The 12,778-nt window shown below is 52.4% G+C and overlaps 5 protein-coding genes and 2 pseudogenes across 5 annotated transcripts, besides 8 other annotated features; all 7 read left to right on the top strand.

Moving 5' to 3' along the window:
* Positions 1–1,430: part of a sequence feature (areas not merged during assembly with more than two copies in the genome that could not be assigned to a particular haplotype) that runs on past the window's edge.
* Positions 837–1,349, top strand: Tc00.1047053511643.61 (annotated as a pseudogene).
* Positions 1,431–2,195: a sequence feature (heterozygous, non-Esmeraldo-like haplotype).
* Positions 1,623–2,774, top strand: Tc00.1047053511643.50 (annotated as a pseudogene).
* Positions 2,196–4,276: a sequence feature (areas not merged during assembly with more than two copies in the genome that could not be assigned to a particular haplotype).
* On the top strand, positions 4,038–6,677 carry Tc00.1047053511643.40 (trans-sialidase, putative; the record flags this gene model as incomplete). Its single annotated transcript, XM_807699.1, has 1 exon — positions 4,038–6,677. The coding sequence occupies one exon, from the start codon at positions 4,038–4,040 to the stop codon at positions 6,675–6,677; it is 2,640 nt and encodes an 879-aa protein (XP_812792.1).
* Positions 4,277–5,317: a sequence feature (haploid, Esmeraldo-like haplotype).
* Positions 5,318–12,778: a sequence feature (areas not merged during assembly with more than two copies in the genome that could not be assigned to a particular haplotype).
* Positions 7,249–7,280: a microsatellite.
* Positions 7,466–8,449, top strand: Tc00.1047053511643.30 (aspartate carbamoyltransferase, putative; the record flags this gene model as incomplete). Its single annotated transcript, XM_807698.1, has 1 exon — positions 7,466–8,449. The coding sequence occupies one exon, from the start codon at positions 7,466–7,468 to the stop codon at positions 8,447–8,449; it is 984 nt and encodes a 327-aa protein (XP_812791.1).
* Positions 8,864–8,902: a sequence feature (AT_rich).
* Tc00.1047053511643.20 (dihydroorotate dehydrogenase, putative) lies at positions 9,191–10,135 on the top strand (the record flags this gene model as incomplete). Its single annotated transcript, XM_807697.1, has 1 exon — positions 9,191–10,135. The coding sequence occupies one exon, from the start codon at positions 9,191–9,193 to the stop codon at positions 10,133–10,135; it is 945 nt and encodes a 314-aa protein (XP_812790.1).
* Positions 10,321–10,344: a sequence feature (AT_rich).
* On the top strand, positions 10,840–11,817 carry Tc00.1047053511643.10 (hypothetical protein, conserved; the record flags this gene model as incomplete). Its single annotated transcript, XM_807696.1, has 1 exon — positions 10,840–11,817. The coding sequence occupies one exon, from the start codon at positions 10,840–10,842 to the stop codon at positions 11,815–11,817; it is 978 nt and encodes a 325-aa protein (XP_812789.1).
* Positions 12,279–12,778, top strand: Tc00.1047053511643.4 (hypothetical protein, conserved; the record flags this gene model as incomplete). Its single annotated transcript, XM_807702.1, has 1 exon — positions 12,279–12,778. A coding segment is annotated over one exon (500 nt), but the record flags the coding sequence as incomplete, so codon positions are not given.

The following is a 12,778-nucleotide window of genomic DNA, read 5'->3' as shown; positions in this document are numbered from 1 at the left end:
TTTGTAATTCATAATTTTTTTTTGCGTGTTGCGCGTGTGTGCGAGTGTGTACGAGTGTGTGTCCTTCTTTAAGAAAATTTGTTTACGTTATTATTTTCCGTCTGTTTTTTGTTTTTTCTAATTTCCCATCCCCCATCTCTTTTTTTTCGGTTTTTGAGGGGCAATCACTTTGGACGTTTTTTTTTCTACTCTTCCCTCTTTTAAATTGTTTGTTGCTGCACTCTTCCTGCGAGGGGTGCCGTGTGTTTCCCGCCCAACTGCTCCACTCGCACACCCACCGACACGCTCACGACGACGGTCCTGTGCGCCTCGCCTGCTGCACGCATGAGGAGGGGCCGCGACGAACGGCGCGCTGAGGGAGCCGTGACGTGTGGGCGTGCGACGAGGCCCAGTGGGGCGGAGCACACATTTCTTTCCCTCTTGTTTTGTTTTGCGGCCAGGGCTGGCAGACACTCGCAGCGCCACACACACAGCCACACCCTGCCGCCGTGTTTCTTTTGTTTTGTCTTGTTTTGTGGATTTGTGTGTGCTGCCACCGTGCGTGATTGTTGAGGTTGGGGCCGTGCCGCATGTATCGCTGCCATCCAGCTGTGCCTCTTGCTGTGCTGATGTGCCTCCCTGTGCTCTTCTTCTTTTTAGCTCCTCCCACAACACACTTACACAGTCACATAGGTATTTGCACAGTGCTCTGCAGGAACGTTTTTGGTAACGAGGGACGTTGGCTGACGTTTGTGCTGAAAGGATGACGGTGCCACGATGGCCTTCTCCGACGATGACAGTCGCTGTGTTCTCGGCACACACTTCCACACACTCTTCCCTGTCTCTCTGTGGGGGTGATGGCAGCAGGAGCGTGGTCTACGGCAGCGGCAGCTGCTCTGGAGGAGGACGAGGCGCCGAAGGAGTAGAAGAGGGCGAACCCGCTGGATGAGCTGCCGCTGATCCCGTTCTTGCTGGAAGCGTTAAACCGCGAGTACAGTAGGACGAACACCCGCACGGTTGCTGCTCCGCTCTCTTCTAGCACTGCGGTACCGCCGGCTATATGTCTTTTTGGTGCCACAAGCAGAAGGACAACAGGCTGCAGTGCATGACGGCCAACCTGATCCGCGTGTGGTTGCAGCGCATGGAGCGCGTGCGCCAGTACGCGTTGGGCGTTGCACCCATCATTGGGAAGGATAGGCGGCACGACATTGTGGCGCTGTGTTTGTTGCGCGGCCGTGGCATGCTGGCGATTGTGGAGGACGTGGAGGACACGGAGCTGTTTGACTGGGGGAGGAGGTGGTGGCGGACGTTGTGGCGCGGCGGAAGCGCATGATGGCCTGCCTGTGCTGGAGGGGCGTGTGTTCAAGTGAGCGTGGCGTGCCTGTGAGGGCCTGAGAAGAGAGAATAACAGTAATAGTGACTTTGGGAGTGTGAGTGACGGTGCAGTGGCGAGGAGCGCTCCTCTTTTTGTTTTTTTGATTGTTGTTGAGCGGCTCACGCCCAATTGTTGTTGTTGTTGTGCGTGACTCTCATTGCTGGATGGGACGGTGCGTGTCTATGTGACATGTCTCTCTTTCTTTTTGCTTTCTCTGCGTTGACGGGAGTTAGTTTGTGCTGAAGGCTGCACGCAGGTGACAGGAGTGATGGCGATGATGATGACTGGCCGTGTGCTGCTGGTGTGTGCCCTCTGCGTGCTGTGGTGCGGTTCTGGTGGGGGCTTTGCTGAGGATGAGTCACCTGCCGTCGGTGCTTCTGCGGATGTTGGTGGACGTCAGCCGAAACCACCACAACTTGAGACGACACCGCCAAACGTCCAAGGCCCAAAAATACCATCAGCAGATGTTGGTGTGCCAATGCTCGAGGTTGCCGATACATCCCTGGAAGGAACCGTTGGAGATGATGTCGAAGACGACGGAGAAGAAGAGCAATCGGCAGGAAAGGGTAATGAAGGAATTCGAGCACAAGGACAACACGGTGAACACGATAGACAAAATGATCAACATGTCGGGGAAAAGGAACGAAATGCCGATGATCCAAAATCAGGAAAAGAAGGAGAAGCGCCTGGAAAAGACCCAGCGACAGAGAGAGGCTTGCAGTCAACTCCCGAGGACGGCTCAGCGTCACATTTACTGAATGATGCTCGAAGAGGCAATGCGCAGGAACCCCGAAATGCGAGTCCGCCAGGAAATGATGATCGTAGACAAGATTCATTAAATGTGTCGCAGGATGCACCAGTCAAATTTGCACCGGATACAATTTTGTCATCCTCCTCCACAGGTGGCCACGGTGCTGACAACAGTCACGGGAACCAAAGGGAAGCGAATAATGCTCAACAGACTTCCGCCGGAGTAAAACAACACGACGCGGAGTTTGGCGAAAAATCTGCTGCTCCGGCAAAAGGCGAAGGAGAATCACAGTTGCCAGTCACAGCCGATGAAACGAAGAGCAATACGACCATGCCTGGTATCAGCGTCAGCAGCTCTGCAGCAACTACGGCCGTGCGGTCTGAGGCCAGCACAGAAGGCAGCCGGACAATCAGTGATTTGAGCCCATCTTCCTCTGAGGACGATGCACGACCCAAAAAACACTCCCGATGGTGATGACGCATCACACATCACAGAAGATGTGGTCCTTCCGAGTGCAGGAACCCCAATGCCACAACAAACCGCCGCTCAAACAGATGATACGGCGGCGCCTGGCGACAGTGACGGCAGCATAACTGTCTCCCACACCACCTTCCCTCTTTTGCTTCTTCTTGTTGCGTGTGCGGCTGCTGCAGTGGTGGCTGCGTGAGAGTGAGTGAGAGAGCCGTGCACCGCCCGCACACACACTCGTCCTTCTCTCTCTCTGTGTGTGTCCCCTTGCATGGACTCTCGCCCTCACCTCACCCCACGAGGCACACACATAATGTGCCCATTGTATATATGCATGCACACCCATGCAGGCCCGTTGGTGCTCTCTTTTGCACGACACGCACCGCTGCCGTCCTGCCTGGTTGCATGGGCGGAGCACCGTAACTGTTTCTGTTTTGTTTTTATTGCATTGAGTGGGCGACCTCTCTCTCTCTCCCTCTGTGTGTGTGTTTTGCTTTACGGGGGCAATGAGAGAGTGTGTGCGCTGGTCGTCCCACGCTTCGGCTTTTTGTTTTGTTTTTCATTGTTTTGTGGTTGAGTGCACTCATTCCGCGGCTGCGTGTGTGTGTATGTGATGATATGAGTAATTTGCGTGTGTGCTATCTGCCTCTCTCTGCCGTTGCTTTCTTCAGACTCTCTTGTGGCGCACAGCAGCTCTGCAAGTGTACACGCTGACAAACGCACGAGCAGATGCACACGCCATGTTGCGCACGCTGTGGGGCGGCGTGAACGCTGAGGACGCACGCACGTACACGATTCCTGCTGCGGCTGCCCTTGCGAGGAGGGATGACGGATGACCGCGATTTGTTTTTTTGCCGTGCTGCGGCTGTTATGTTGGCGGCATTCAGCCATTGAGTGGCGTGGCGTTTTGGTGTCTGGTATTATTGCGGATAGGCTTCAGCGCCGCAGCTGCACGGTCTGACGTGTTCCTCCCGCTGTTCATACACCGACGGAGGATTCTCTGGCTGTGCGGGGCGATGTGCGGGTGCGTTGGAAGGGACAGGAGTAATACGACTGTTGGCAGCGCGTGTGTGCTGTGAAGAGCGGATGTGCTCTTTTGCCTCCCGTTGTTTGTTTTGTGCGTGAACGTTGCTCGGTGTGTGCTGACGCGTGAATAACGACGTACCCGCTGTGGCTCCTGCTGCTGCTGGTGGCAGTCGCTGTGTGTTCCCGTTGCACTGTTCTTCCATCTCGTTCCGTGTGTCTGTGTGCGTGAGTTGTTGTTGAGAGTGACTGCGGCGGGGATGATGATGCCACTCACTGTGGATGGGTGGCGGTGTTCACTGTTTCACTCCCTTTTTCCTTTTTTCTCTCGTACTCACACACAAAGGAAAGAAGTTAATAACAAGCGCTAATCGCTACTGTGAAATTGCAAGGCACTGAAAGGACCAACAGCACACACACCGCCCACACACACATACTTATATGCTCTCACGTGTTGCTGCAGTGGAGGCACCCCGCACACACAACCGTCGCGGCGTGACCGGATCCAGCGGGAGGAGGAAGGAAGGAGGAGAGAGTGAGCCGCAGGGGCCCAACATTTCCCGGCATCTCTTCCATTTTGTTCTCCTCGTTGTCATTGCTTTCGGCGGCAGTGTTGGGGCTGTGACTGCGGATGAGGTGCAGGAGTCGGACCTGGGCTCTTCATCGGGGAAACATTTTGTTTGGAGAGATGTGAAAGATGGAGAGAAAGTGAGTTTGCTCCGTGTTCCCAGTCTTGTTGAGATGAATGGTGAGGTGTTTGCCGTTGCCGAGGCGCAGTGCGGAAAGGATGGCGCCACTCTTCCTTGCATTGCTTCACAATTCATGAAGTTCGACGATAGAAACCCAAAAGCCCTTGAGACAACTCAAGTAAAGACACAGGTACTGGAGGAATGTTCTTCCGAAGAAGGCAAATGCCCCTCCCAAACAGTAGTCCTGGAAGGTTCCGGAAGCCAGACGAGATTATTTGTGGGCCGACCAACAACTGCTGTGAAGGGAAGTGATATTTACATGCTTGCTGGAAAGTACGACAGTAAAGGTTGTCTGAGGAGTGTTGCGGCTCAATTGGGACTTTTGCTGGTGAAAGGGAACGTCAGTGCTGGGGACAATGAAAAAAGAATTCTTTGGAATGATACTGTCAGTATCCCGTGCAATACTATTGGCGAACATGACGTCTCCTTGACGGGATACATTGGCGGCGGTGGATCGGGTGTTAAGATGAATGACGGTACGCTTGTGTTCCCGTTGGAAGCCGTGAAGAAGAAGGACGTGGCAGAAAACGATGCAAAGAATAACAACGTTTCGCTGATTATATACTCCTCGGACAGTGCGAATTGGAAGCTGTCGAAGGGGATGTCTGCCGATGGCTGCAGTGATCCCTCCGTCGTGGAGTGGAAGGACACAAAACTCATGATGATGACTGCGTGTGCTGGTGGCCGCCGCAGGGTGTACGAGTCCGGTGACAAGGGGGAGTCGTGGACGGAGGCACTCGGGACACTCTCGCGCGTGTGGGGCAACAAACACGAGGGAAAAGCGAAGGCCGTTAGAAGCGGGTTCACCACAGCGGAGATTGATGAAAGGAAGGTGATGCTCGTTACTCTGCCGGTGTATTCTGAGAAGGACGGCAATGAAAAGGGTGAACTTCATCTTTGGCTGACGGACAACACGCACATTGTTGATATTGGTTCGGTATCCGATGATGGGGACGAGGAGGTTGCCGCCAGCTCTCTTTTGTACAAAAGTGGTACAGGTGATAATAAGAAGGAGGAGTTGATTGCACTGTACGAGAAGAAGAAGGGCAGTGAGAAAACATCACCCGGTATGGTCTCCGTGCTTCTGACTGAGCAGCTGAAGCGTGTGAAGAAGGTGCTGGCGACCTGGAAGGAAGTGGACGGCCGTGTCTCCCTGCTGTGCACGTCATTAATTGCTCAGGAGGATCGCTCAACTGACACTGCCTGCAGCGCTGTTGAGGTCACGGATGGGCTGGTTGGCTTTTTGTCCGGTAATTTTTCTGATGGCACATGGATGGACGAGTATCTCGGGGTGAACGCCACAGTAAATAATAAAGCTGGGGCAGCAGCGGCCACAGGGCCCTCCAATGGCGTGACGTTCACGGGGCGTGGCGCAGGGGCGGAGTGGCCCGTTGGCAAGCAGGGGGAGAATCAGCTGTACCACTTTGCGAACTACAACTTCACTCTTGTGGCGACGGTGTCCATCGACGGTGAGCCGATAAGTAATATTCCAGTGGTGGGTGTGCGTGCGGGCAGTAAAGGAGGAAGCAAACTTATTGAGTTGTCGTACAACAGCGGAAAGAAGTGGCAGGTGCTGCGCGGTGATGGAGACCCTACGGAGCTCGGCAGCATTGGGAAGACAGATACAACGCAACACGTGGTAATTTTGCTACGGAACGTCACCCAGTGCACCGCGTACGTTGATGGTCAGCGAGTGGGGAATGCACAATGTGAATTGGGAAGTGGTGAGTCGAATGAGATCTCCCACTTCTACATTGGAGGGGATGGAGGCAGCGCAGACGACCAAGAAAGCCGAGGAGACGTGTCTGTGACTGTGAGGAACGTCCTGCTGTACAACCGCCCGTGGGATGACACTGAGATTGGCGCCTTCAACCCGAATAAAGCCAATATTCCAGTTGAGGTGGAAAGGCCTGTTGAAGGAGAAGCGATTCAGCCATCTTCTGGTGGACGACCGGAGGAACAGGGACAGTTGTTGGGGAGCAGCGGTGCAGGTGGTGTATCCGCACCAACAGTGTCCAGTGCCACGACTTCCTCAGCAGGAGAAGAGTCCGTAATGCAGATGGTTTCAGAAGAATCTTCCGATGGAAGTGAAAATGTGGGTGGCGCTTCCTTGTCCGACGGTGACCCAACGGTGGAGACAAGAGAAGAAGGAACGGATGAGCAGGAGAAGGAGATCCAAGCACAGAACGCGGACGTAAAGGCTGCGGCCCTCAGCAGCAATCTCGGGAATGTGTCGCAGGGGAATAACAGCGATGCCTGCAGTGTGTGTGGGAGCGGACTGTTGCCATCGTTGCTTCTCCTGTTGGGACTGTGGGGGTTCGCGGCTCTGTGAGGTGTGACTGGCTGCCGCGTGGGGCACTTGCGACCTCCCCTGCACGGAATTAATTTTCCTGGAACTAACTTTATCCTTAAGATAATTTTCTTTTCTTGCTTTCTGTTTGTAATTCATATTTTTTTTTGCGTGTTGCGCGTGTGTGCGAGTGTGTGTCCTTTTAAAATCTTTTTTTTCCGTTATTAATTTTCGTCTGTTTCATTATTTTGCTCCCCCACATCTTCTTTTTTTTTGCTTTTTGAGGGGCAATCACTATGGACGGTTTTTCTTTTTTACTTTTTAATTGTTTGTTGCTGCACTCTTCCTGCGAGGGGTGCCGTGTGTTTCCCGCCCAACTGCTCCACTCGCACACCCACCGACACGCTCATGACGACGGCCCTGTGCGTCTCGCCTGCTGCACGCATGAGGAGGGGCCGCGACGAACGGCGCGCTGAGGGAGCCGTGACGTGTGGGCGTGCGACGAGGGCCTGTGGGGCGGAGCACACATTTCTTTCCCTCTTGTTTTGTTTTCTTTGCGGCCAGGGCTGGCAGACACCCGCAGCGCCACACACACAGCCACACCCTGCCGCCGTGTTTTTTCTGTTTTGTTTTGTTTTGTTTTGTGGGTGTGTGTGTGCTGCCACTGTGCGTTAAGGGAGAGGAGGGAGGTATTTAGTGTTTATGCTTTGTGGTTTCGGGCGTATGAAGGAATTCTTTTCTCCACTCCTTTTTAGTCGTAAAAAGAAGAGAGATCTATTGCGCATACACATATAAATAAGTAGAGGGTGAAGGCATATTTGTTGGTGCCCATGTTGGAACTGCCGCCAGTAACGAGCCTGAAGGGCAAAAGCATCACAAGTGCCGAGCAGTTCAGTCGTGCGGATATCTACGCGCTGATTCATCTTGCAAGCGCCATGCAGCGTAAGATTGATGCGGGCGAGGTGGTGAATCTCCTGCAGGGCCGCATCATGACGCCACTTTTTTTTGAGGATTCCTCTCGCACCTTCAGTTCCTTTTGTGCCGCGATGATTCGACTTGGTGGGAGCGTGGTGAACTTTAAGGTCGAGGCGTCATCCATCAACAAGGGCGAGACCCTCGCCGACACCATTCGCACAGTGGACGCCTACAGCGACGTGCTGGTGATGCGGCATCCAAGGCAGGACGCGATTGAAGAGGCCCTCTCCGTGGCGCAGCATCCCATTCTGAATGCGGGCAATGGGGCTGGCGAACACCCAACGCAGGCGCTTCTGGACACGCTGACGATTCATTCGGAATTGGGCAGCGTAGACGGCATCACCATCGCGCTGATCGGAGACCTGAAGATGGGGCGAACGGTGCACTCTCTTTTTAAGCTTCTTGTGCGCAACTTTTCTATTAAATGTGTGTTTCTTGTCGCCCCGGACGCACTGCAGATGCCGCAGGATGTGCTGGAATCCCTGCAACACGAGATCGCCACGAAGGGAGTGATAATTCACCGCACACACGCACTGACAGATGAGGTCATGCAAACGAGTGATGTGTTGTACACAACGCGTCTGCAGAAGGAACGGTTTATGGCTTCCACGAGCGATGATGCGGCGGCGTTGCAGTCATTTGCGGCGGCGAAAGCCGACATCACCATCGACGCGGCACGTATGAGGCTGGCGAAGGAAAAAATGATTGTTATGCATCCGCTGCCGCGCAATGACGAGTTAAGCACTACCGTTGACACAGACCCACGTGCTGCCTACTTTAGACAAATGCGGTACGGCATGTTTATGCGCATGGCCATTTTGTGGAGCGTTTTGGCGTGAAGGAGGTGGGGAAATGTATGGGAGGGGATTTGTGCACTCTTGTGTGCCGCGGGGGAAGATGGTTTAACTAACGCCATGGCTATTTGATGTGTGACTGTTCCTTCTTTTTTTTTTTTGTTTCGTTACGAATAAAACAACAACAACAGCCAAATAGGAGAAAAAAAAAAGAAAAATAAAAAACTGAGAGAGTGTGTGATCGAACGCAAAACGCAGCCGAAGGTTTAAACCACAACCACCCAAAACACATATATGACAAAAATAAAACGAACGAAATGTGTAGGGCTATTGACGGGCATAACAATGACCGTTTCAAATTAACCAATTGGCATTTTTACAGTTACACAGGAACAGTCACGGAAATATATGGTCGGAACAACAACAATAACAATAAGGGCTTCCTTTGCCCATTTGTTGTTATTTTCTATTTTTCTTTTATTATATATATATATATATGCACGTGTGCTTGGGGTGGGTGGTGAGGGATTTTGCCTCAAGGAGACATGTGTGAGTGGAGGGTGCGAGAGGATTCGATGTAGTTTGGGACGGAGGATGAAAAGCAAAGAGTGGCGTGGAACCGGGAGGTGGGGGATGAAACTTGAATTCTGTTGCCATGGCCTCTCTCTATATATCTTTTTTTTTTTGTTCCCACGGAGCGGCTGATTGAACTGCGGTGTTGTTGTTGTGGTGGTGTTTTTTTTTGTTGTCTTTTTTCCCCTTGTCAGGGTGTACGCTACGCAGAAGATGATGCGTCTGAAACTCAACCTCCTCGACCATGTGTTCGCCAACCCCTTCATGAACGCCGCGGGTGTTCTCTGCAGCACCGAGGAAGACCTGCGCTGCATGACAGCCTCCTCCAGCGGCGCACTTGTGTCGAAGAGCTGCACGAGTGCACCTCGCGATGGTAACCCCGAGCCGCGTTACATGGCCGTTCCACTTGGGAGCATCAATTCTATGGGGCTGCCTAACCTGGGCTTTGATTTCTATTTGAAATACGCCATCGATCTGCACGATTACAGCAAGAAGCCGCTTTTTCTCTCCATTTCAGGTCTTTCCGTGGAGGAGAATGTGGCGATGGTGCGCCGCCTTGCCCCTGTGGCGCAGGAAAAAGGTGTATTGTTGGAGTTGAATCTTTCCTGCCCGAATGTGCCCGGCAAACCGCAGGTGGCCTATGACTTTGAGGCGATGCGCACTTACTTGCAGCAGGTGTCGTTGGCATACGGATTGCCCTTTGGGGTGAAGATGCCGCCGTACTTTGATATTGCACACTTTGATACGGCTGCTGCTGTCTTGAATGAGTTCCCACTTGTCAAGTTTGTGACGTGTGTGAACAGTGTCGGCAACGGCCTTGTTATTGATGCGGAGAGTGAGTCTGTTGTCATCAAACCCAAACAAGGGTTTGGTGGTATTGGCGGCAAGTATATCCTCCCTACAGCGCTGGCGAACGTGAATGCATTCTACCGCCGTTGTCCGGATAAGTTGGTCTTTGGCTGCGGCGGCGTTTACAGCGGCGAGGATGCCTTCTTGCATATACTTGCCGGTGCGTCGATGGTGCAAGTGGGAACTGCACTGCAGGAGGAGGGCCCCGGCATTTTTACGCGTCTTGAAGATGAGTTGCTGGAGATCATGGCACGGAAGGGGTACAAGACTCTGGAGGAGTTCCGTGGACGTGTCAAGACAATTGAGTGATTTATAGGAGCTTATGAAAAGAATATTTGCGAGGAAAGCTGGTCACGTGAATTAATAATACATGTCCTGTTAAGACGACTCTATCTCTGTACGATTCACTTCTATTGTATATGGTTTCTTTGAGGGACCAAGATGGAAGGCATCCCGGGAACGGGTATTGATAAGACAAAATGTTTTTATGATGCTTTTTTTATTTTATTTTTATTTTTCTTACTGTCCCATTCAGTCTTCAGTTGATTTCCACCTTGCGGCGGGGCAGCGCCGATGGGCTGGAGGGGACCTCAAACTCGAGCAATTTGCAATTGATCGATATGCCTCTACCCCGAATAGAGTGCACCGGCCCACGATGTTGGCCATCCGGAAGAAATATTTACACCTATATATATTTATGTGGAGCAAACGGAGAGGAAGTGGCGGGGTCACTTTCTTTCCATTTACCCTCTTTCTTTCCCGTCCTATTTTGTAGTGTAATATATAAGGCCAATGGCGCAGGCGAATATTCGATGCGGTGTTTTGTTGCGGTGTGTCTTATATATATATATTTTTCTCACTGTGTTTATTTTTGGCTGGGAACTGCGGGATTTCATTGCCAATGGTGGTGGCTTCCCGCTGACTGCACAGTCTCTTCTGAGTTCCTTTCTTTTTTTTTTTCCTTTTTTTGCGGGCTTCCTGTTGGTTAGAAGAAGGATTTATTGGCAGACTTCATGCGTCGTTTTATTCCCACTGTGAGCGGTGGCAGCAGCCTTTTGCTTCGTTTTGTTGCATCCGCTGCTGTCATGCGCAAAGTTCCGCTGGCAAAGTCGTCAGCGAAGTTAGGCACGCCTGTGACGAAGGAGGAGGTGTCGCAGGTGTTTAATGTTCCTGCCGCCATCCTCGAGCAGCTGCACAGGCCGGCGGAGATTCTCTTCACGGAGGTTGACCTCGCACGCGTGCGTTTCGCCCCGTTGATTGCCACTTTGGGCGCGGAGGAGGACGTCACAAAGATTGAGGCAGAAGTGAAAACGGCGAAGGCTGCTGCTGCTGCCGCGCGTACGCCTGTTGCCGGCGCAAAGGAGAAGTTTAAAAACACCGCGTGGAAAAGCGTCACGGAACTTGTGACGTTTTATGAGGAGGTTATGCTGCCCGCTCGCCTGGCGCACCAGGAGTACACCGTTTATGAGCTGAAGAACTTTCATATCAAAGACGACCTGAAGCGTGGCCTCTCCGCCTTCAAGCAGGATCACCTTGACAAGCAGAAGGCGGAGCTTGCAAAGGTGCAGAAGCAAATGCAGGAGTGCCAGGAGTTCATTAAAGGTATTGGTAAGACTGCCTTTGATACCGCCATTTTCAATGACCTGGCGAATATTCTTCGTGTGTGCGGTGAATGCAATCCGTATGCCCACCGCCTGTCAATGCGGGTTCTGGAGGACATGAACCTTCTTGGAGTCCCTTTCAATGACGTGACAACGAAGCTGCTGCATGCCATCGTATTTAACGACGGTGCCCTCGATGACTCGGCGCTCATGTTTACTCTGGTGGAGTACCCTGAGCGTGGTGAGGTGAGTGTGAGCAGGGAGCCTGTGGATAGGATAGCGGATAGTGCGCTTAAGATTATCAGTGTGCGCCATCAGACGCCCTTGGACGACGGAGTGAAGCTGCGCCAGGGTGATACGCAGCCATGCCTGCAGCGCTCTGCGGAGTAAACGACAGGTACACGCACACACTTATATGTAGTTTGTTTTATTTATGCATGCGTGAGTGAGATATGGAAAAGGAAAACGAGGGACTATTCGTTTTTGCTTACGGCGTGTGAGCACTTTGAAGGAGTACTGGTAGAAGAAAACGAAGGTGGCATTAGAAATAATTATGAAAATTCTTTTATATTTTTTATACTGTTGTCCCATTTGAGCTGGGCATGTCATTGCTGGCGGTGTTGGTGGAAATGGGACGTTGTGCAACATCTCAGAACGCGAGGGATCACAAACAACATGGGGTGATTTCATTATTTTATTTTATTTTTGCCCCCCTTTTTGACCATCGCCCTCTTTAGTCCCTAAACACCGCAGGTATAGAGGAGTGTGTCTGTGGGAGAGACCCGAGAAGTTGAAATAGACAGAAGGGCAATTGAGCGCGTGTATTTGTGGTGGCGGAAGGGGAAGGGAGCATGGACTTTGTCTTCCCGGAGTTCGTGCGTGCCTCCAACGACATTGCTCCGCCGGCCCCGCCTCAAAAGTCACTGTGGCAGTTGGTGATGGAGTCCGGGCCCAATGACATCATTCCAGAGCGTGATGTGCCACGACGTGCGGCGACCAACTGTGCAGGGGACTATGGCAGTGGGATGGATGCACACCACGGGATGAGCGGAATGGACGGTGATACAGCCGCAGCGGGCGTTACGGGGTTGAATGCCAGCACGAATCATGCCGCTGTTGGATTGACCTCGCGGACCTCATGGACTCCTGCACCGTACATGATTCAACATCTCATGTCCTCTGGGTTTGTGTCGCAGTTTGCAATGATGCATGGTGTTGAGTGCTCTGCACGGCTTCCTCCGCCTCCTTGCTTGCGGCTGCAGGACCTGCAGCTCCCGCCGCTTGTGCTATCACGTCTCCGACGACAGTTGTTTTTTCCACATGGCAGGAAGCCGTTGAATTTGGATGCCTC

This window comes from Trypanosoma cruzi, genomic scaffold (assembly GCF_000209065.1).
Source record: "Trypanosoma cruzi strain CL Brener 1047053517151 genomic scaffold, whole genome shotgun sequence".
NCBI classification, from domain to species: domain Eukaryota; phylum Euglenozoa; class Kinetoplastea; order Trypanosomatida; family Trypanosomatidae; genus Trypanosoma; species Trypanosoma cruzi.
This window is presented reverse-complemented; position numbering and strand designations above follow the sequence as displayed.